At 45.9% G+C, this 23,765-nt stretch overlaps 2 protein-coding genes across 2 annotated transcripts in view; one reads left to right on the plus strand and one right to left on the minus strand.

The window, feature by feature from the left end:
- PTPN11 (protein tyrosine phosphatase non-receptor type 11) overlaps nucleotides 1-6,913 on the minus strand; it is a 29,285-nt gene extending 22,372 nt beyond the window's left edge. The window contains exons 1-2 of the mRNA XM_035118485.2: nucleotides 6,731-6,913; nucleotides 656-778 (exon numbers count right to left, since the gene is read on the minus strand). Of these exons, the coding sequence (XP_034974376.1) occupies nucleotides 656-778; nucleotides 6,731-6,744 (137 nt within the window). The 5' untranslated portion in view covers nucleotides 6,745-6,913. The remainder of the gene's footprint in view (nucleotides 1-655; nucleotides 779-6,730) is intronic.
- A 1,839-nt stretch (nucleotides 6,914-8,752) lies between these two features.
- On the plus strand, nucleotides 8,753-16,536 carry RPL6 (ribosomal protein L6). Its single transcript, XM_035120419.2, has 7 exons — nucleotides 8,753-8,804; nucleotides 10,561-10,710; nucleotides 11,059-11,157; nucleotides 13,573-13,716; nucleotides 13,965-14,013; nucleotides 15,026-15,210; nucleotides 16,342-16,536. Exons 2-7 carry the CDS (start codon nucleotides 10,561-10,563, stop codon nucleotides 16,492-16,494), a joined length of 780 nt encoding a protein of 259 aa, XP_034976310.1. The 5' UTR covers nucleotides 8,753-8,804; the 3' UTR covers nucleotides 16,495-16,536.
- The last annotated feature ends 7,229 nt before the right edge of the window (nucleotides 16,537-23,765 follow it).

The raw sequence follows: 23,765 nt of genomic DNA on the forward strand, positions 1-23,765 counted from the left end.
TGTCTTTAACCTTTCCCCAAGGTTCTACAGGTTTTTTGGGTACTAACAACGAAGATGATCCTCCTGCAATTAGCGTTCAAGTATGTTCATAGAATGAAAACAAAAATGGTAGAGTTGAAAGGGACCCCGAGGGTCATCAAGTCTGACCCCCTGCAATGCAGGAATCCAGCTAAAGAATCCCTGACAAGATGGCCATCTGACCTCTGCTTAAAAATCTCCAAGGAAGGAGAGTCCACAACTTTCCAAGGGAGTCTGTTCCACTGTTTAACTGTTCTTACTGTCAGAAAGTCATTCCTGATGTTTAGTCAGATGCTGATGGGAAGGGGAAATCCAGCCACACTGGGAAAGCTGCACGTTTCCCACCCCTTATCTAAATTATCTGATTGGCAGCAGCTCTCCAAGGCATCTGAACTCAGGCCAGGCTCCCTCCTCCTGCTTCTCTGGCCTCCTCCGAAACTGGGCTTCTCAACCTCCAAAGGGAGAGAGGAAAGGGGTTGCTGGTTCACTACACAATGAAACTATGACTATATTTGCATACATACACTCTAGGCCAATCACCTGATGAAAGAGGTCTTAGTAAGGTTGTCAAACGGAGATCGCTGGGACTGACCCTAGAATCTCCTGCATGCAAAACTATCTCGCATAATTGACTCACCGAACTGAAAGGGTGAAGTCCCCAGGGTTGCTCTTGCTGGGTCGAGCCAGAAAGCTGCCATCTACTCCTCGTGTCAGCAGGAGGTTCTCTGCCTCCACTCCAGTAATATTTGGGTGAAACCATCTAAAAAGAGAAAGAATTGGGTGTGTGTGTCCCCAACAACAAAAAAGCCATGTTTTAGAAATCTAAGTCATTAGCAAAACTGACCAAATCCTCATAAGCTACTAGTCCTCTTAGAACAAAAACATATTCTTCACACATTGAATATGCTTGTGGCCCATCTGGCTCAATATTGTCTACACTGACTGGCAGCAGTGCTCCAGCATTCCAGACCAGAGCCTTCCCCAGCCTTATCTGAGATGCCAGGGATTGAACCCAGGTGCAAAGCACTGTGTTACCTGCTTTACTTTTGCGTCATCTACGGCGCACTGATAACCTGAAAGGAAAGAGAACCAACCCTCTTGCCATTTACAGATGCTCCTGTCTGCTTGCCTGCAGGCGGCACCTGATCACCACAGGTGAGCAGCTGTTTGCATGCCTGAGTAAAGTAAATGAAATGGCAAGACTATGCGGTTGTTCCACAAAAGGGGGAAATCTCCCTTCTCTCTCTCTCCAAGTTATAAGACTTTCATTTGTGGGAGGAGTCCCATGAAAAGGATTTGCATTGCCAATCGAGACTTCAGAGTAAGGCAAACCAATAGGGAAGGTACAACCTCATGCTTCACAAATGCAGCCGCCAAAGCTGATGGGGAATCCACTCCTGCCTTTAGAAGGTTCAACTCCAAAGGATTCCTCTGAAGCGTCAAGCTGGCAGACTTCACAGAGGCTCAACGCCATCCCAGCCTTGCAAGTGCCCTCCATATATCCTCTTGGTCCTAGCCACCCACAACCATCCTTTCCTGTGACTAATATAGCACCTTGCCAGCTAAGGCCTCCACACAAACAGCACCTTTCACCCAGCGTTTGCCGCCTATGCTGTCAGTGTTGTCTGACCTATTTTTAGAAATACGGCTAACTAAGCCAACATTTTGGCTTAGGCTGCACTTCCCACCTGGGGGCAAAAACTCAAGATTCCTGAAAAGCCTAATGAGTTATTATCATTGGTAATTAAGATATTTATATACTGCCACCAAAGTATTTGTGCAGTGCTTAGAGCAGGCTTCCTCAACCTCGGCCCTCCAGATGTTTTGAGACTACACTTCCCACCATCCCTGACCACTGGTCCTGCTAGCTAGGGATCATATGTAGGCCAAAAACATCTGGAAGGCCGAGGTTGAGGAAGCCTGGCTTTGAGCAACAGAACAAAGCGCCAGGTCCCTGCCCTGATGAACGTGCAATCTAGATTTAGACTTTGGGAGTGGGGGAGGCCAGCAAGAACCCTGGTTTTAAAAAAATCCTGCCAAGAAATTCATGCAAATCGAATCACACAGGGAAGTCTACACTAGCTATGTGTGCTCCCTGCCCCCCGGTTCTTCTCTCTTCCTTTCTACCCAACTTGTCTTGGGCTTCCACCAGTTCAGTGGAATTGCTTCAGATTTAAAACCAAACCACGGTTTCTCTGATTTTTTGAACCAGCACCATCGGGGGCAGCAGGCGGAGGAATGACTTGTAAGTGTATGCCAAACCAGGATCTGAAGCCACAGCCCCCGAAGTTGGCTTGCTGTCCTTTGGGCCAAGGGGTGGTTTAGTGTTAACCCAAACTGTCAAGCCATGTTTTGAAAAGTTCCACCCTCAGCAGCTATTATTTGGAATAGGATCCAGGGATCCTTGACAGTGGATCTTGGACTTTTCATGGGGGAAAGAAAGGAATGATTCTGAGACACCATGACTTGAAGCAAATAACAGAAAGTGGAGAAAAGACAGGTGATAGCGTGGATTGAATGATTTAAATACTCCTCTTTTTTATGTAACTGGCAGATGTAAAATCAGAAGTTCTGCTTTTGTATCTTTCTCAAATGTTTCTTTTTCTTTTGTCTTTTAAAGCTTATTTTCTTTCTCTCTTTCCTCTTTTCTTATTATCCATTTCCTTCTTTGTTTTCTTCTTTCTTTGGAGTCCTATGTCTGAGACCTCTATTAAGGTTCTAAGGTTGTATACTCATGGGGGTGGCAGATAGCTGATGGAGGGCCCTGGGTGAGAGACAGGGAAATGACGGCCTCCCAGGGTGAGAGGCTGGGAGGAGAAAGGAAAGATTTCGGGTGATAACTTCTGTGGATGGTAAGGGCTAAGAATCACTTTTAAAAGAGAACTCTGTATTCTACTTTTTCAATTTGTATTTTTTGTAGCTGCTATTTTGCAGTTTTATTGGAAAAGATAATAAAAACCTCATTAAAAAATCATCCTGGGATCCTCATGGAACTAAGAGCCAACCTATTCAAACCACGTGGACCACAAACCATAGCTTAGAATCAATCATTATTATTTGTTTGTTAATTTATTTATAGCATTTCTACCCCACCCTTTAGGCAGAAACGTTCTCAGGGCGGCTTTCAAAAATCAAGTGTAAACCATGGGTAGCCCAAACTGCGGTTGGAATTTAATCTGAACTGGTCAAAACCACATTCCATAAAACCTCATCAGACATTCCTTGATGAAAAAAGGAATCAGCAACAGCAGGTAAACTTCAGCTTGCCCATCACAACCAATCTACCAATGCTCAGCATCAATCTTTGCCAACCTGGACTACAACTCCCACCAGGCTGATGGGAGGGCACCAGATTGGCAAAGGCTAGTCTATATGAACCACTGATCATGCACCTCAGAAATTCACCATCGTCCTCTGTGGCCTTCAAGACTTCTGATATACAAATGTTCTTCAGCAGGCAAGTTGATGCAAAATGGGGCTAGACTAAGTGAGTCTTTGGCTTCAGGAAGGGAGGCCAGAGCTGTGAGGGGCAGGGGGGCAGCTTGAAAATCACTTCTCACCATTCCCCACACTGCCCATTCTTTTTCAATGTCTCTTTTCCTCTGACCTTCTACCGCCCACCATCACAGCCCACCAGCAACATTTTTCCATTTCACAGATTCTGAAATGCAAGCTAACAGCACCTGGCAAAATCTTAATGGCCGTCACAGAATTTTGTGGGGGCTTGGCTGTGGGATTTAAAGGAGCCATTTTGAAAACCTGAAGCAGAGACCATAAAAAGCCCCAGACTCAACCCATCTAATGGAACCCAGAGGAAGAATGGGAGTTCCGGCAGCCACCGGCCGAGGTGGCTGCTCTATTTGTAACTTTTGTCCCGAGGCTATCTGGGGCTCCAGGTATATTTGGCTCAAAGTGGGAAGTGGCATCTTGTCAATGGCCAAAAATAGAAGGATTTGGGGGTGTATCAAGTCAGCCGTAGGCCAACAAGTTATGCCAAGTGGTTCCGGAAATGTGATCGGAACAACAGCGCTCAGACGTCAGACACTCATTTAAGGCTGATATACCACCCTGATTCTAGGTTCTGAGGTGGGCTTATGCCATTTTACGAATACAGAAAAGAAACTGATGGTGGGCCTGCAGGAAGCATTTTTTGAAAGAATTTGCTAATGTAATCAAAGATATGACAGGTTATACCTCTACTATAATGGGGAATATAAGGAAATACAAAGGGCTCTTATCAATAAAACAAAATCAGGAATTAAAAATGAATATGCTTGGCACTGCTAGAGTAGAACGTTTATTTAAAAGCAACTGAGATAACATCCAATCAAAAAATGTGACCAGGAGGGTATGGAATACAAAACTGACAAATTATAGTAGAGGGAAGTGTTTGAAACTAGCCAGACGTCAGGTACATTTTCCACCTGGCTTTCAATGACTTGTGATCGAGATGCCTGGGCACTGTTCTCATTTGCCCATAAGCCCTGAAGGATCAGACCAAAGCCGTTCCTGGTCCATCAACCTTCTTCTCAGAGTAGGCAGAAAGATGACCACAAGACAGGGCAGGGCACAAACACTCTCTCTGTTGTCCCCCAACAACTGACATTCAGGGATAGACTGCCTCTGAACCTGGAGATTTCGCACAGCCATCAATAAAATGATGTGTGGAGAAAGTGTTTATCCAGCTATCCTAACATGAGAACTTAGGGCCATCCAATGAGGTCAAATGTGGGAAGAGTCAGAACAGACAAAAGTAGGTGCTTCTTCACACATCACATAGTTAAAACTATGAAATTCATTAAAAGATGTAGCGATGGCTACCAACTTGTATGGCTGTGAAAAGGGTATAGACAAATTCTTAGAGAATAAGTATAGACATAATAGCTATGTTCTATTTCCACTGTTGGAGGCAGCATGCCTCTGAACACAAGTTGCTGAGAATCACAAGCTGGGAGAATGCTGTTGCACTCAGGCTGTCCAGAAACATCTGGCTGGCCACTGCGAGAACATGATACCTTTGTACAGTAGGCAACATTCCAGCAATACAAAAGTCTGAGTTTTCAACACCCCAATAGCAGGCAAAGGGAGGCACTATCACAGTTCAATGGCACATTCCAAATTGTTCAAGGCATCTGGCTGGCCATTATGAGAGTAGGATGCTAGACTAGGTGAGATTTTGCAGGGTTCTTCTTCAGTTCTTAATTTGCCTAATCCCATTCTACAGCTAGGGTAGTGGTCAACACCCCATCTGGCAGTGGGAAATTTTATTAACACATTTCTACCCCCACCTTTACCTTCTACCTTCCCCTATTTATCTACTTGCACTTTGACGTGCTTTCGAACTGCTAGGTTGGCAGGAGCTGGGACCGAGCAATGGGAGCTCACCCCGTCGCAGGGATTTGAACCGCCGACCTTCTGATCAGCAAGCCCTAGGCTCTGTGGTTTAACCCACAGCGCCACCTGCGTCCCTTAAGCCCAGAAGCCCACATGATCTGGAAGCTATACGCCGGCTCCCTCGGCCAATAATGCGAGATGAGCGCGCAACCCCAGAGTCGGTCACAACTGGACCTAATGGTCAGGGGTCCCTTTACCTTTACCCCCACCTTTAAGGGCTTCTGGGAAATATTTAAAAAACAGAAAACATCCAGCACAAAAATACAGCAAGTTACAGATTCAAAGTTTAAAATTCCACAAATTAGTAATGCATTGCATGAAGAAGTATCAAAAACAAAACAGTGAATCACAGTATGAAAACAAGAGAGCAAAGAACAGCCATAGACATTTAAAGTTGATAGTCACATCTTGCTGTGGGGAGCTTTTTTTGTGAAGAAGCAGGGCAGATCTTGCACCATAATTTTAAAGCACATCCAACACACATTTAAAACACATGACTTTCCCCAAAGAATCATGGGAACTGTAGTTTGCTAAGAATACTGTAAGAGGAAAACTTTTGTGTAGGGTCAGGTGAAGTGATAAGAGTGCGCTGAATTATGTAAAAGAAGAGAGAGGACAGATTCCCAAAGCCACCTTTCCTTGGAATGTGGGTTGCTTGGCTGCCTGCGAACCTTTAAGCCTTGTAAAGCCCCTGGCTTATATGTTCTGGGAACATCGGTGTTCCTGGCCTCCAAAGTCCCCTCCCCCGCCTACACACAGTACAGGACAATTCCCCCAAACCTCTGCAGCAAATCAAGACTTGGCCAAGGGGTCTGGCTGCCGACCCACATCCAGCACACATTCAAAGCAAGCACACCATGGCTTCTCCCGCCCCCAAAAGGAATCCTTGGAGCTGTAAGTCCAAACACACAACGAGAGCTACAATTCCCAGCACCTTGGGTAACCTACAGTTCCCAGGGTTCATTGGGACTCTCCCCCCCAGTCATGGGTTTTTAATGTGGCGTTGCATGTGCTTTTAAATGCATGGTGTGGAGAGGCACGGTGCGAGCTCGCTCTCTTCGCCAAGCTTGAACTAGGGACTGTCTTCATTGCAGGGGGGAGGAGCCCCTCTGCTTCTCCGCGCTCCCCCCCAGCCCCCGTATAGCCTGTCCTGCGGCAAGGGAAATGCCGCCCCCCACCTCACCCCACCCCGCTATGGACCTGAGGGATCGGGGCTACCCCCCAGCTGTCCCCATGGCAACAGCAGTGGGGAGGGGCCAAGCACCCTTCCCCCACAGGAAGAGCGGAGGGGCGGGGCCTGCCGTTCTTCCCCGCTCACCTCCTCGAGGTCATCTTTCCGTCTCCGGCTTTCTCACATGGGGCCCCTTCGCCTCACGGGGAGCCCGGCCCGGGAGGTGGGGAGCAGAAACCAACCCGGGCCCGGCCGCATTCAGGGCCTGGGAGGGAGAGCCACACAGAGCAAAGCGTCGCAGCCACTTGCGCGTCACACGCCCGCGACGCGGCGGCGGGTCCCGCCCACAGTGGAGGAAAAGGGACGCCTCCTATAATGACCATAGAGACAGCTGAGAGCAGAGGGGCACGCAGCCTCGAATTCTGATACAGTATTCATTGGGAAGCCGCTGCTCTGAGCGGAAAGTCTCCATATGGCGCTCTAGACAGCAGCATTTCTATGGTTGGCACCCTTTCCATACTTACATGTTGTTTTTCCTATTTTGCAAATCTGGGTGGTTCTGTTACCAGCGCCTGATAAGAATGATTTCCAGACTTTATTTTCATGCATGAAAGCTGTAGTAGAATTGCTGCAGTCCGCACTTTTTGCCATTTGGCTCCACTGCTTGAACTTGTCCTTACACCTATATCTGACGAACTTCCTAACTTCGTTTATCTGATAAAATCTACTCTCGATCATGAATACTCAGGCCAATAATAAGTGTACGAGTCTTGAATATACTATTTTGCAATGTAGGATATGAATATAGTATAAAATGTATTTTAATAACTTAGATTTATTACGTATATTCCATAATTTACAAAAATAATATTGATCCATATCTCTTCCAGTAATGAACAAAATACAGCTACGGTAGCTTTCAACAAACATGATATTCAGAGAACTGCCAATTTTATTACATTTACACCCCACCTTTCTTCCATCACGAAACCCAAAGCAGTGGTTCTCAGGCCGTCAACTATCCAAAGCACCAACCAAAAGCTCTCAGACCACATTCTCGGACCAAATTTTTTGTTATTTATATTGTGTTATGGTCTAAACCTAGGGCTTGTCGTCGGAAGGTCGGCAGTTCAAATCCCGGCAACGGGGTGAGCTCCCGTTTTTCGGTCCCAGCTCCTGCCCACTTAGCAGTTCGAAAGCACGTCAAAATGCAAGTAGATAAATAGGTACCGCTCTGGCGGGAAGGTAAACAGTGTTTCCGTGTGCTGCTCTGGTTCGCCAGAAGCAGCTTAGTCATGCTGGCCACATGACCCGGAAGCTGTCCGCAGACAAACGTAGACTCCCTCGGCCTATAGAGCAAGGGGTACCTTTACCTTTATGATAAGAGAAGGAAACGTATCATAAAGCATGTTTTATGACAGATGGCGCCTTTTGTAATGTTTTGTATTGCTGAATACGAAAACAGCAAAGACTCTGGAACCTTGAAAACAACCAACTGTGTTATAGTACAGTATAAGGTTTTTATGAACTGCCCATAGATCCCTGTGACCTGTGGGAGATTTTCTACTGCAAGTTCCGAAGATCGGAGAAGCACGTTCTGCAGTAACTCGGAGCAGGGCTTTTAATGTAGCTGTCCCTGTTCTTTGGAAGAGCATCCCGGTTGAAATCGAAAGGCACCCATTATCTACACTTTCCAGAAACTGTTTTTTGTTCCAACAGGCTTTGTCAGCTGGATAAATGGGTCTTTACCACGAGTGTCCACTTGTTTGGATTTTAGTCTGGTTTTAAATGCTTTAGATGTATGTGTGTTTTTAACTGGTTTTATATGTAAATTTATCTTATGTGCAAATCGTCTAGTCAGTGGTTTAGAAGGCAAGTAATAAATTAATTGTAATAATGAAGATGTTGAACCAGTATTCAGAAACCGGAGGAAAGGCAAATTCTTTGCTAAAGATCATTAGGCAAGGAATTGATATCATGCCTATCACACAGCCGTCTATGCTCCTTTCGAAATAGCAGCTACGACCACAAAGTTAGTTCGCATCCTGCTGTCTCCGGAGAGAATAGAGTGCGCCTTTGTGGGTGAAGTCAAACTCTGGGAAGGTTACAACACAGTAAACTACATCTCCCAGAGTGCCCTGGGTCTCGCGCGGTGACGTCACGCCCGCTTTCTCTTTTGCGCCGAGGTCCCGGATATTGCCTCCTTTTCCCTTCTCCGAAGGTAAGTATGGCGTCGTGGTGGCGTTTCGCTCCTCAGACCTGCCGTTATAATCCGCTGCCATCCGCCTTAAAGAGGCACCGAGCGAGGTGCGGATAGGAGCAGGCTCCTCGGCGGACGTGCGGCGGGCGCTGCGTGGCTGTTCTTTTGGGACAGCGGGGTGGGATTCCCCGGCAGGCGCCGCCGGAGTTTTAGGCCGCCGCAGATTAACTCGCTTGGCAGGCCGGTTGTTTGCAGGGGGCTGCCGTATTACACCGAAGAGTCGCGCGGCTCGGAGGAGGAACACGTGTTGTCACTGTTCTTGGGTGTCTGGCGACGGGGGGGGGGGAAGCATCTCCGACCCAACAGGTCGCTTGAAAGGTTTTTCAACGGGAGGAGCTGTCGGCTTCTTAGCCGCACGTTCTTGAGTCCTTCCACGAGCTTGCAAATGGTTCTCGCCCTCTGGAGATGGTCGTGGCTACTTAGGAGACACTTGATACGCGTCTCAGGTGTTTCTCCAGGGTCGCGCTCGGCCCATCCTAATATTGTCTCTTCTAGGCCACGATTTCACTAGCCTCGATGTGTGGCATGTTTCGTGGATGGTCCTTTATTGGTGCATTGATTGGGTTGGGTCTTTAAGCATGAGAAAAGGGTCGTGTGTTCAAGTCCGACCTGGGAATGTCTCTGTAGACCAGTTGACCGGGAGTTCTTTGTGACTTTAGTCACCTCCTTACAGCTTCTTTTTAATAGTCAGCTGACCTCTAGTGCCTTATTTATGAAAAGCAGGAAAGTGCCTATATAGGATACCAGTCGTTTAGTGAACATTTTGTCTAAATATAATGTTTTTTAACCTTTTGGACCACAGTTGGGAGAGAGTTGCTCTTATGCTTGGGTCCGGCTTGCGGGTTTACCCGTCCAGCATTTTAATCTTCTGTTCTTATAATTCATTGAGGATATGTCTATCAGTGGCTACTAGCGATGATGGCTATGCTCTGCCTCCGCAGTTGGAGGCAGCAATGCTCTTAACCCATGAGAGGAGAGGGCTCTTGTGTTTTGATCCTGCTTGCGGGCTTCCCACAGGAATGTGGTTGGCCACTTTGAGAACAGTATGGTTCCAGCAAGCTCTGGTTATATTCTTAAAACAAGCCTGAAGTCTTCCCTCTCCTCTTCTAGGAGACTAGAGCTGTAATCCTACATAAGCTTGCTTGGGAAAGTAAGCTAACGGAAGTAAAGACCAAAGGGGGACTGTGCAACATGTCTAGGCCACCATATCTTTAATGCACATTCTGGGAATTAAAGTTTACCCCACACAGAGCAAAATTCCCAGCACCCTTAACCAACTACATTTCCCAGGGTTCTGTGGGGGAATTTGTGTGCTTTAAATGTATGATTGTGTGCGCAGCTAATATTGCAGCATGTTTTTGTGGACTACAGTCTGCTTCATAATTGATAATTATCATCACATACACATGTATGTTTATGTATATATGAGAGAATATATCTGAAAGCTAGGATAACTAATGGAAGAGGCCTGTTATCATTAAAGAATGTGGTCTTTGTTTTAGTTTCATGCTACTAGCTCGTGTTTGAGATTTCAGAATTATTCTTTATCCCAATGAAGAAATGCTGTATTGATTGTAACTGTTGTGCGGTGTTGAGGGCTAGAAACTTTTTAAAAATAAAAAACAAGCTTAAATGTCTATTTCCATTGTGCGGTGCTCCTTTCCTTTTTCTTGCTTACATCCTGTAAATTGCTAATGTTGATTTCTCTGCTTTCTAGATGGCGGGCGAGAAGAAAGCAAAGAGGGTTCGGAAGGTTCATACCAGCCGCAACCCAGTGCTGGCTCGGGGAATCGGGAGGTATTCCCGGTCTGCCATGTATGCTCGGAAGGCCATGTACAAGCGCAAGTACAAAGCTCCAGAAACTAAGGTAGGGGAAACTAGCAATTTAAAAGGGCTAGATAGATTTCATTTTTACCCTGCTGTTCAATGGAAAAGGAGAAGGAATGAGGAATAAATCCAGCTCAGACACTGGTTCTTATTAGTGTTCTTCCTGGCATGGAGAAGGGAGCAGGCCCTCTGAAGCATTCTCTTTTTTGACCAATTGATGGGGACCTTACTGTGATGTCCTTCCTGGAAGGCAGGGTACACATCCTCCCAGTGGCTCTGGGTTCTAAGTATTCTAAGTATGAGGCAGCAGAACCTCTCTTCTGCACTGTATTGAAAGTTAGTTTGCAAATATTTTTTTTAAGTAGTTTGTGTTTTGTTTTGTCTTCAGATAGAAAAGAAGAAAAGAGAGAAAGAGCCAGCTACTATCACGAAGCCTGTTGGAGGTGATAAGAATGGAGGCAACAGGGTGGTCAAACTTCGCAAAATGGTAAGAAATTATCTGCAAGCTGGTGCACTGTAGCAGTTAAGGCTTTCAAATTTGAATGTGCCAGGTCTGGTCTCAAATTACACCTTCTGGCTGACCACTTTCCCTCTTCCTGTTAGCGCTCCCATGTAGTAAATGGGGAATAAAAAGTAGGTTGCAGCAGTTTTTTGCAGGAGGAGGTGTCAAGCTACAGGTGCTTACATGTCATCCATTAAATGCTGCAAATCCCTGCACAGCAAAAAATTAATCAGGCTTGAAAATAGCCACTCACTTTGGGGGAGTACATTCTGCCTAGTGGGGGCTGAGTGCAGGTGAGCAGCCAGGCTGCAGATACAAAAGTTGGTTCATTCATTTTAGGCATAACAGATGACTTAATCTGTGGGTAGGCTGACTAGTAAAACAAACAAAAAAATACTTTATGCTAGTGTGTTCTCAGTGCTATAGTTCTCTTCAAATAGCTTAATGTCTTCCTCTCAAATAAATTTGCCTGCTTCAACAGTCTGTATGGCAGTACTGGGTCACGGGAAGATCAGGATCTACTGGTAGATCTCTGGAGAATTTGCAATAGATTGGCAAGGGCTTTAGGTTCCCAAGTATCCTACTGGACAACAAAACCACTTTGGGGCTACTGAAGTGAAGTAAGTGAACCAGGAGTGGATTTTGCATAGAATCATTCTGAGCTCTGTTCCACCCTGTTAACGGTACTGAAAGCAAATTCTTTGGCTCAGAATGTGCTAAGAGGTACCCTGTTTTAAATGATTATTAATATTATCTATTTTACAAAACAAAGAACAAAGGCGAATCAAAGGGAGGAGGGATGCAGCAATGTGTATCTACACATAAACAACCATTTTCCAGCTCACAGTGCTGCTCCAGGCAGACAGATCTGGATACACAACAATATACATCTGATTGCAAAAAAAAAGTCAGCTTAGGCATATATAGTTCAATAGATGCTCACTATCCAGAACTTGCTCTCTTGTGATAGGCTGCACATACAGATACAAGTGCTTCAGCAAGGTTCTCACTCTTATTACTTGCTTAACAGTTGGAAAGAGTTTGTCCATCTGCTGTTATATGATCAGTCCCTTGGCAGTCATGAGGGCCCTTGGATTCCTTCGTATGTTCTTCATCCCTTCTGTTTCCTGTTTTCGATTTTGTGGCTCACTTTGTTTTGTACCTGTTGAAAAACAATAAAATAGTTAACAATAAATTATAGAGGTGTGCTTGAACCTTAAAGCAGTATTTAGTGCCATATTATTGAAACCTATAGCCTCTTCTCAAAACAATTACAGGATATGACAAAATTGTATGTGCCAAATTTGCCTGATCTGTTCAGAATCGTCAGCTGATAGCTGACTTAGTAATATTGGTTCAAGTGTAATTTTCAGTCCAACTTAAACCTTCATCTCAACTAGTAAACACAGTGTTTGTGAAAACTTCAGTAGAATAGTAGCATACCCTCTGTTCTTTAATTCTACTTATGTGTCTTTTGCACCTGACGCTAGTGGCTATATTTTGGGCTTCTGCTGAAAGGGAAAGAAAATCCCATGAGCTGAAATCTGTCCCCTCCTGCTGTGTGCAGGAAGGAGAATAGCATGATACTAGGAACAAATCTGGACTTAATTAGGAATGGTACAGTGGCCTGCTGCTGTTGCAGTATGATTGTGTAAAATGTGTACAGATGATCACAGGTGGTCTGCATAAATGTTGCTACCTGTAACAGGTGACACTTGAATCAAAACAACTGCCTGCTTGTTTAGGCCACGGGTGGGGGTGGAAATGTGTCCCTCTGGGTATTGTCAGACTCTATCTGCCATTAACCCCAAACTGCATGATCAGTGAGTGTTTGCAGTCCAGCAGACAGGTGGCAGGAGAGTTGAATGTTTAGATCCTTGAAGTTAGGCCATACAGTGTGGTGAATGCTCACCTGATGTTCTTCTTTTGTAATAAGATACATTCCTACCATGCAAATAAGCTCAAAAGCAATTTGAGACTTGTGCAGAGTATTATCATTAAACATTGCATTATCAATTTTCACCATTTTTGTGCAAAGTAGAAAAAGGCCCTCATCTGTGCAGGGCTGATTTTGTGCTCTGTAGGGGTTTTGTCTGTCATTGCTTTGATATGTTTAAAGACGGATGAATGGAAAACTTCATAAGCAGCTTTCTTTAATTGGATCTGTGCTGTGATGCTTTGTTGCACGAGAACACATTCAGATCTTTAGATTTCAGAATTGGTTGCATGCGTGTCAGCACTTTATGCTGGAGAGGCTGCTAGACCTTTGGACTGTTGGGAAACACATGGCTGGGATTTTTGCACGTCAAGCATTAAAAGTGGCAAGAATGAGTGCTTGGAAAAAAGGGGGTGCTGAAGTCAAAACTAGACTGCAAAAGCTAATAATTCCTCTCCTTTCAGCCGAGGTACTACCCAACAGAAGATGTTCCCCGCAAACTCCTGAGTCATGGCAAAAAGAATTTTGCCCTACACAAGAGGAAGCTGCGGGCTTCAATAACCCCAGGAACTGTTGTGATCCTTCTCACTGGTCGCCACCGAGGCAAGGTAAGGGGAACTCTGTGAATGACCCACAACACTCTGACCTATTCTGAGCCATTATCAGCTTCTCTAAAACAACCTGCAGTTCATAAACCATGGCTTCATATTGTGGTTGTTAGCGTAAGCGTGGCAAAGTTCAGCTATGGGCAGTTTTCAGACATAAGGTTAAACCATGGTTTAGCGTTATTTGCCGGTGATTTGGTGTTCCTTCACCCTGCTTCCAAATTTACAAACTTCCTCTGTCTTGTTTCTAGCGTGTGGTCTTTCTGAAGCAGCTCGGAAGCGGTCTGTTGCTTGTAACAGGTAAGCTGCTTTCCTATACTCTCTGCTCACCTGGATTTAACTATTTGATGCATTTTGTATGTTGGGGCTCTTAAATAAATTTTCTTTCCTTCATTAAAACAAATACAGATATTAAAGGGGTGGAAGTAGTGAATATAGTAAGTACACCTCAAATATTACGGTACCACAATAGTACTTAACACATAGAGCTCTTTGACCTATTCAAAGAACTTTGTTCTAACTAGTTGTAGCCCTTACACCAGGCAAGGGGGGACCTGTCACCCTGCAGATGTTGATGAACTGTGGTTCACAGTGGCCATGGACCAAACTGGCTGTGGCGGTTCAGAGTCCAGCAACATCTGGAGGACCATGTCATGCAACAGCCCCTAAAGGTGAATCACTATTATCCCACATGATGTGAGTGCAGGGGCTGAGTCTGAGAAAGAGTTCCATTTGGTACAGTAAACAAATCTTGGAATCCCACTATTGTGTGGTGAATCTTAATGGATTTTACGCCTCATATCCCTTTCATATCACACTCATATCAGTGTGCACTGCTTTAGAAAGTACTGTGCAATAAGCAGTAAATGTTGCACCCAAACTTGACAAATGACACTTCCAGAATTACTTTCAAGACCCAAAGAAACCACATCCCAACAATACTTTGTGCCTCTTCTGAGTTCTATTTCTGTTCCTTTTTAACCCTGAAAGCCACTCTGGAAGTTCTTGAACCAAGGTGGAGTAGCAGGTACTTGGCAATAAATATGTACTTTTTTATTTTATTTTTAAAAAGTGTGTTTTCCTGCCATTCCCAGGCTGTTCTATCAGTTTCCTGTGCTGGCTACATTTTTCTTGAGAGTATAGAATGGCTGAATTCGCTTGTTTTCTTTTTCTTGGGGGTGGGGCAGTCAGTTGATTCCTTTGAGCAGAGCAGCAATGCTGCGTCCCACTTGAATGGCAGGAAAACGCATACCTTTTCCTGGTGCCTCAAGGCCACCGTATGTAATTTACCTGTCCTGTGTCTTGCCTGCAGGCCCCCTTACTATCAACCGGGTCCCCCTGCGCAGGGCTCACCAGAAGTTCGTCATTGCCACTTCAACCAAGGTTGACATCTCCAGTGTGAAACTTCCAAAGCACCTCAGCGACCTTTACTTCAAGAAGAAGAGGCTGCGTAAACCCAAACACCAGGAGGGCGAAATTTTTGACACCGAGAAAGAGGTGGGGGTATTTTCTGGGTGAATGAGATGGGCCAAAGTGGGGTGTGTGTGTTTTGAGCACCCACAATGAAACACTCTCTGAGCTAGCAAATCTTGGAGAAAAAATAGATGAAGATTTGCAGGCCACCAAATCTTAGTAGTGACTCTTGGGGGACTGCTGAACAGGAGAAGTGAATCAAGTGTTATGCATTTGACTGTTGTGATGGGGTTGGTGTGATATACAGTGGTACCTCTACTTACGAATTTAATGCGTTCCGAACGCACATTCGTAAGTCGAAAAAAATGGTAAGGCGAATCCCATAGGAATGCATTGGGAGAAAAAATTCGTAAGGCGAAGCAACCCTATCTAAACCGCAACCAAGATGGCGGACTGAGCTCCGTTTGTAAGTAGAAACATTCATAAGTAGAGGTACCACTGTATACAGTTTTCTCCAACTTTGGGCCCTTTGCATGTTTTGGATTCCAGCTCCCACTGCCCTGGCCTGCAATGATGGGAGATGTACTCCAGCAAAATATGGGGGAGCTGGCGTAAATCTTTAGTGCAGTTGGGCTGCCTACCTACTTCAGAAAAAGACTTGCCTTTCACAGAATAAATAGGACCAGATTTTAGGTGCAAATTTTATCCTAAGCTTGCAGTAAACAAAATACCTTCTATGGGGATTCATTGGCTTGCAGAGCTCATGCTTGTCTGCTACATTTTTTTAAACAGAAAACGTAGCCTTTAATCAGATAGCTTGGTTGGGAGGGAGGGCAGCCCAGCACACAAACACCGCTGCTGGCTATTGTCCTGTGCCCAGTTCTTTTTCCTAGACCACAGCATACACACAGGTGTGCCAGTACAGAAAGTCAGGTTCCCACCATAGATGGGGAAATAGAAGCCTCAGCTGCTCCCCACCCCCAAGTGAGCTTTTGACAAACAGAGGAGTTTCAGAAACATTTTGTGAAATGACATTGGCAAGTGTGTAGAGAGGTTTTGCTATTAAAAATATATATTAAATGTCACTGGGTATATTGAAGACGTTCTTTGGATCCTAGTCCACAGCAGCAGCCAAGAGGAAGCGGGAGGCTCCCTGTTAAAGCAAAGGGCACTGAAGGGTGAACAAATGATTGACGTGCTGTCCTACATTTTCAGAAATACGAGATAACGGAGCGACGCAAGGCCGACCAGAAGCATGTGGACTCCCAGCTCTTGCCCATCATCAAGAAGGTGCCTCAGCTGCGAGGCTATTTGCGTTCAACATTTTCGCTTTCCAATGGAGTTTATCCTCACAAATTGGTTTTCTAAATTGTCTGGAGACACCACAGTAAAGTTTGGAGAAAAAAAGAACCCTACAAAATGTTTTACTGGTTGTACTTCCTTTCTATAGAGTTTAATTCTGCTTTATCTCAACTTAAACAGCTAACTATCTGAATACTCTTTTGCAGGGGCTGGATGGAGGAGGGTGGATGGTATGGCATTTCTACTTGACAGTTGGTTAGCCAAGGGAGCTTTACCAGAAGTTACTTTCGTTAGGTTTACTTTCTCAGTAGACCTACGCTGGGAACCAGCAGTCTCTTTCATTTTGAAATTCTGCAGGCCTTTTTCAAGTGGGCATGGTCAGAATTCACACACTCTCATTTCAGTAAACAAGGAAAGTCTGCATGGGTGATTCAATAAGGAGCGAGGGAACTTTGGCCTTTGTGGGCTGTGTGCCTACATTTCTCCAAAATTGCAGTTTTGAGGGTTTTAACATCACAACTGCACACTGCGTCCTTTGCTATTTATACATATATTGTATGCATTGCATTTAATTCTGGGTTTTTCTTTTGTCTTAATGCCTAAACATGATGTAGCATATTGCAGGTAGCTGTAGAGAGTGAGATAATGGCTGGACATAGTTGTTGCAGAATCTTCCTTTGTTATCTATTTCAGTGTTTCCCAACCTTGTGCCTCCAGATGTTTTGGGACTACAACTCCCATCATCCCTAGCTAGCAAGACCAGTGGTCAGGAATAACGGGAATTGTGTCTGAAAACAGTTGGAGGCACAAGGTTGGGAAACACTGATCTATTTGTTCAGTAAGATTCATATGCTGCATAAAGGTAAAGGACCCCTGACTGTTCAGTCCAGTCGCAAACGACTCTGGTTGCGGCGCTCATCTCGCTTTACTGGCCAAGGGAGTCAGCGTTTGTCCTCAGACAGTTTTTCCGGGTCATGTGGCCAGCATGACTAAGCCGCTTCTGGCGAAACCAGAGCAGCACACGGAAACGCCATTTACCTTCCCACCAAAGCGGTACCTATTTATCTACTTGCACTTTTTTGGGGTGCTTTCAAACTGCTAGGTTGGCAGGAGCTGGGACTGAGCAGCGGGAGCTCACCCTGTTGCGGGGTTTCGAATCGCCGAGGCTCAGTGGTTTAGACCACAGCGCCACCTGCTTCATTGTAGGAAAAAATCTCAAAGGGGAAATACTTGTTTCCTGCGATCCTGCTTAGTTTACAAGGCCAGCAGTGTCTTTGTAGCATATCAAGAAGTGAAGGAGATAAGACTTCACAGCTGAAGTGGGAATCTCTGCACTTCTGTACACCAGGGATCTGAATTGTGCAGAGGGAGGGGCTGTACCTCCGAGCTATTAAAATGAGGGCCTTGAGTGGTACACAGTGTTAGTCATACTCGGGGTATACCCATTTCAGTGGGCCTACTCAGGGTGTGGCTACCAATTGCTTTTTCTCTTACTTCAGATCAACTCTGCCTTCATGCTTTCACCGTCTTCCAGCAGTCCAGCTCTTCACCGTAGAACAAGATTTAATTGCCAAATTGGCTGGTCACAATTTGAAGCAATCTATTAGAACGGCAGTCCAACAACTCATACCAAGCAGGCAGCAAGAATAATTTGACACCGAACCCACAGGCCACACCCTGAATTAAATTTCCCTATCATTAATTATAAAGTGTTTGCAGTACAGTTGATATTATTTAATATACATGATATATTTAGGCATATATTATTACATAACTAATAGTTTTAATATATATTTTTATTTGTTAAACAAGTTTAATAAACTCCGGGTGTGTCCCTGACAGAGAAAGATGCACAGCACAGAATTACAGAAGAACCCGGGACCAGGGTTTGTGAGGGAATCCGACTCTTGAAATCCCACCCAAGAAAGGTCTGAAGTCAGGTATAAAAGGAGCCCTGAAACAATTGGCACCATGTCCCATCTCTCCCACTCAGTTGCAGTCCAGACTCTGGAGAGGATGGAGGGAAGAGGCAGAAAGTCACAGATCCAAGCCTTACCAATATATGTGTGGTTTGGATGTGAGGCTTTAGAATTGGGGATCTTAAAAAATCTCCCCCCATGCCAATCTAAAAGCAGGAACCTGAGTTTGCTCTTCCCCACCAGCTGGTTTTTCTGCACAGCTGAGATCTATCTACCCTGACTGCCCAACCTCCACTACTCCCTACCCCACTGGACTTGCTTCTCTAGATCCCAGCCAGGCCCTTGACCATGAGGAGCACCCCCAACACCAGTAGCAGCAGCAGCACCCATCACCACATCTCTGCAGTATGGCCAAAGCTGAGAAAGTCCTTTTAAGAAAATCTTCCTCTGGACAGGGAACCTCTGGCCCTGCAGATGTTGGCTCCATCAGCCCCAACCCACATGGCCAATAGGGTGGATGGGATCTGGAGTTGAGCAACAGCTGCAGCAGATGTTTCTTCAATTGCCCCTGCTGTGTTCGCATTATAATTCTCCCCCTGCCCGGTACTTTTGAGGGGAGAATACTCCAGTTCTCCCCGATTCTGCACATTCTTTGGTAGGGGCCATGGCATTTATGGTTTTTAGGCACACAGTTTTAGTTCCCGATATGAGGGTGGGACTCTGTAGCCTTCCACTTGAAATACAACTCTCACTATCCCTAAACAGGGGTCCGACAGCATCCAGAGATAACTATAATGTTATGCAAGAGATGGGCTTCCCACCATTCAAAAACGCTTCACTTTTTAGCAGTGTGGTTTAATCTGTAAAATTGTGAAGAGATCCTCCAATTGGGATGTGATTGGCAAAATCAAGGTAAACACTGCCAGAAATTGTGTAAATACTGTACATAGATGGCTCTACATGGACAATCATTTCAAGTCATCTGCTTTTTTTTAAGTTTTGGCTGCTACCCAGTTTAGCTGACTCATTGCTTTTCGCCAAGCACAGAATGACTACAATCCTCCCCACCACTACCACCAGCCTTGGGACAGCTAATAGAAGATGTTAGAAAGGTATCTGCTTCCAAAAATAGATGCAAAAACTCCCTGGTGTACTTTATTAGCATCAGATCTGCCTTTGGCAAAGCATCTCGCTTAAAACAGCAATCAGAGGGCAAAGGGATGGAGGAGGAAGGTTGGATTGCCTGAGGAAGCAGTGGGAGGAAAGCTTTGGGTCAGAGAGCACAGAAAAAGTGCAGCTAAATTATTTTTCTGGTTCGTGTAATTGGTTTCGGTAGTCAATAGGGAGGAAATACGCTATGGAGCACTTCTTAAAATTTCTATTTGATCACCTGCAAGTAAAACTGGACATACTTCAGCTGGGAGCCCACTAAGCACAGTTTTGGTTCAAGAGTGGATTGCTGGGCAGGAAAGGATTGGATCTGCCAATCTTATCTTTAGACATGCACACTGGGTGATGGCCACTGTGAGTCACAAAATCACCCAGTGGTTGCATCTTTACAACAGGAGATACAGGGCAAGTGGCAGTGCCTGAATACAACCCTTAAGTCATAAATAAAATGATGTAACAAGCTGGTGTTGCCATGTTTGACGAGTCCGGAAAGTCCTGCTATCATCCAACTATGTATATAGGAACAAACAGCAGGATTATTTGAATGAGGCCCTTGTTAGTCATCATTAGATACACACGTAACGCCTTTAATTTGAGAATTTCAAGGGCAAATAAGTTGAACCTCATAGGCTGCCTGTGTTGCTTTATACACTCTGAATACCCTGGGGGCAGAGGCAGGAAAACTCAAAATATCCAAGCATGAATAAAGATTCAAATACTGTAGAACACGGGTGTCAAACACAAGGCCCGGGGGCCAAATCCGGCCCGCCAGACCTCGTCATGTGGCCCGCCGAGCGCCCCAGCCAGCGGGACCTTGCTGCTAAAGTGCCGCGCTGACAAACAGCTGGGGCCGGGGGGGGGGGGGTAGAAAGGAGGCCGGAGCAGTGCCGCACAGAGAGTCCCGAGCCTCTGTGACGCAGCAGTTCTCTGTAGCACTTTGAATCCTCCTCCTCCTGCCACGGCTCGGCGCCTGGAAATGGCTGCTGCTGCTGAAGCACAGACAAAGCACCCAGCAGCGCCGCGTGGAGGAAGAGGAGGATTCAAAGTGCTACAGAGCACTGCTGCGTCCCAGAGGCTCGGGACTCTCCGCACGGCGCTGCCGGGCACCGACCCGGCAAGCCGCCTCCGCCTCCTCCTCTTGCCTCACCTCCTCCTCCTCCTGCCGCGGCTCAGCCTCACGAACGTGCAACTCTGAGGCTTTACGCACTTCTCCTAAAACGGACACCCGCTGCCTCACACTGCACGGGAAATGCTTTTTGCCCCTGGGTCCCTTCGCGCTCTTTTCTGGCGCTGAATCAAGGCGGTGACCCCCCCTTCCCTTTCTTTCTTCCTCTCTCTCGTTCTTATTCTTTCTTTCCCTCTCCTTCCTTCCTTCCTTCCTTCCTTATCTCTGTCTTCTCTCCCTCTTTCTTTTTCTTTCCTTCTTTATTCCTTCTTTCCTACTCTTCTTTCTCTCACCTCTTTCCTTCCTCTCTCCCTCCTGCTCCCTCTTTTCTTTCTTTCTTTCTTACTTCCTTCCTTTCTTCCTTCTGTCCTTCCCATCTTTCTTCCTCTCCCTCATTCTTATTCTTTCTTTCCCTCTACTTCCTTCCTTCTTTCTCCCTTTCCGTCTTCTCTCCCTCTTTCTTTTTCTTTCCTTCTTTATTCCCTTCCTTATTTCCTACTCTTCTTTCTCTCCCCTCTTTCCTTCCTCCCTCCCTCCCTCCCTCTCCTCAGAAACATAGGATGCTGCTTTATACTTCTGGCCCTTAAACCCTGGAACCAGGAGAGCAGCTCCAGTGAGTCAACCTCAGCCAGTCCCTTTGGTGAAGGGTGGTGGCTCACTGGCAGAACATCTGTCCTGCATGCAGAAGGACCCCAGCATCTCCAGGTACTAGTAGCTCTGCAAAGGTCCTGCATGAAACCCTAGCGAGCCTCCACCACCCAGTGCAGTTACCAAAAATCATTTTTCAATAAATTGTACAATAATTGTACATTTGAATATCTACTTGCCATTATTCTGACTATGTTTCTGCTTTCAGAGCTAGTTATTACTTACATTATTACAAAAACAGTAATAATTGAATGCAGTGACAATAATTTATGATAATAAAGAGTGGACACATAGTCCTACAGATACAACCGGCCCTTTGAGGGTGACCAAACTGCTGATGCGGCCCCCGATGAATTTGAGTTTGACACCCCTGCTGTAGAACAATCATGTTTGATAACATAAGAATGGAGAGCTGTAGAAGAGCCTGATGGATCAGGCTAGGGCCCATTTAGTCCAGCATCCTGCTCTCACGGGGGATAAACAGATGCCTGTTATGGGAAACCAGCAAGCAGGACCCAAGCACAAGGACACTTCCCTCTTCTGTGACTTTCAGCAACTGATACTCAGAAGCATTGCTGCCTCCGACCATGAACAGATAGCACTGCTACCGTGTCTAGAAGCCAGCAATAACCATCAATTTCTCAAATACTCTAAAGCAGGCACCCCCAAACTGCAGCCCTCCAGATGTTTTGGCCTATAACTCCCATGATCCCTAGCTAACAGGACTAGTGGTTGGGGAAGATGGGAATTGTAGTCCAAAACATCTGGAGGGCCAAAGTTTGGGGATGCCTGCTCTAAAGTCATCCATGCCAGTGGGTCTCTTCCAAACCTGCAATCTTTTGTATGGGAGGCTAGAATCTATAGGAGGAAGCTTGCTGAACCAGCCAGGCTGGTTCTTTTGTTCCTTTGCCTTAGTTGCTCAGCTAAGTACCTGCCATTCACATCTTTAAAGACTTTGCTCTGTTGCCATAGTGACATTGGTGGGCCCACCTCAGCTGGTGGGATGTGGTTTCTACAATTGGCCAAGGAAGGGCTGTGTATTAAGAGTTTAGTGTGATGATGCGTAGAAGCTGGTGCAGGAAGCTGGAGACAAAGAGACATGTCTGCTCCATGCTGGAACCAAAGACACCAGAGTTTCCATTGACCTTCATTCCAAGGTAACTGAACCCTGGGCCAGTGCTGGAGTCCCTGTCCATTCAGAGATTGGGCCCGCATGCTGCAACGGTGTATAGAGTCCTATAAAGGTAAAGGGACCCCTGACCATTAGGTCCAGTCGTGACCGACTGGGGTTGTGGCACTCATCTCGCGTTACTGGCTGAGGGAGCCGGCGTACAGCTTCCAGGTCATGTGGCCAGCATGATAAAGCCGCTTCTGGCGAACCAGAGCAGCACACGGAAACAGCATTTACCTTCCTGCTTGAAACGGTACCTATTTATCTACTTGCACTTTGACGTGCTTTCGAACTGCTAAGTTGGCAGTAGCTGGGACCGAGCAACGGGAGCTCACCCCGTCACAGGGATTCAAACCGCCGACCTTCTGATCAGCAAGCCCCTAGGCTCTGTGGTTTAACCCACAGCACCACCTGCGTCCCAAATATAAAAGGATGTGAAATTGCCAATAAACTTGGAGTAATAGACTACTAGCACATAAGCTCTGTTGCAGCAGCAGTTACTGAAAACTGTTCCCAGGAGACAAAACCCATCCTGCAACTCTTCATGCCATACAAATGACACCAGTTAGGAACTCGGCTAAAGAATAATAACAGAGGAAATGGCTCTTCCAAGGCTTGACACTCCTGTCAACACACAGGAAGTGCACGGGAATGAATCAGTGTGGAGCAACCTGGCTGAGAACCATGCTATACGCTTTTTCCTGTAAGACCAACTGCAGTTGTTAACAGTCGTCAACAGGTTTACCACACCTATCAGCCAATTACCCGTTCCCACCACCCTTCTGACTAATACCCCTCCCCACCCTCCCACTATATATAAGGGTCTGGTGACTTCTGTTTCAGTGTATCTGAAGAAGTGTGCATGCACACGAAAGCTCATACCAATGACAAACTTAGTTGATCTCTAAGGTGCTACTGGAAGGAATTTTGCTATATATTACCAGGTCAGGAGCATCCTAGACCGTGGGATTTCAGGTTCCAAACCAGAGACCTATAGGTGCCCCGTGGTGATATAATTGGGGCCATCCCTGGTGATTCTTCTGTGCTCCCTCCCATTACTGAGCCCTGGAGACAGAGGTTAATTGAGGGGGGGGCAGGGACAGAGAAGTGCAGGCACCCACCCACACCAAGAGCATATGCAATAATTTGCAATTGACTCCTGCCAGATTGAAGCTTGCAAGCTGCATGCAGTTGTCTAAGAAAAAATTTTTAATGCACTCTCACCCACCTGGCAATGCAAGCCCTCTCCCTGTCACCTGGAGGG

The sequence above is a fragment of the Zootoca vivipara genome, chromosome 6, assembly GCF_963506605.1.
Source record: "Zootoca vivipara chromosome 6, rZooViv1.1, whole genome shotgun sequence".
NCBI classification, from domain to species: domain Eukaryota; kingdom Metazoa; phylum Chordata; class Lepidosauria; order Squamata; family Lacertidae; genus Zootoca; species Zootoca vivipara.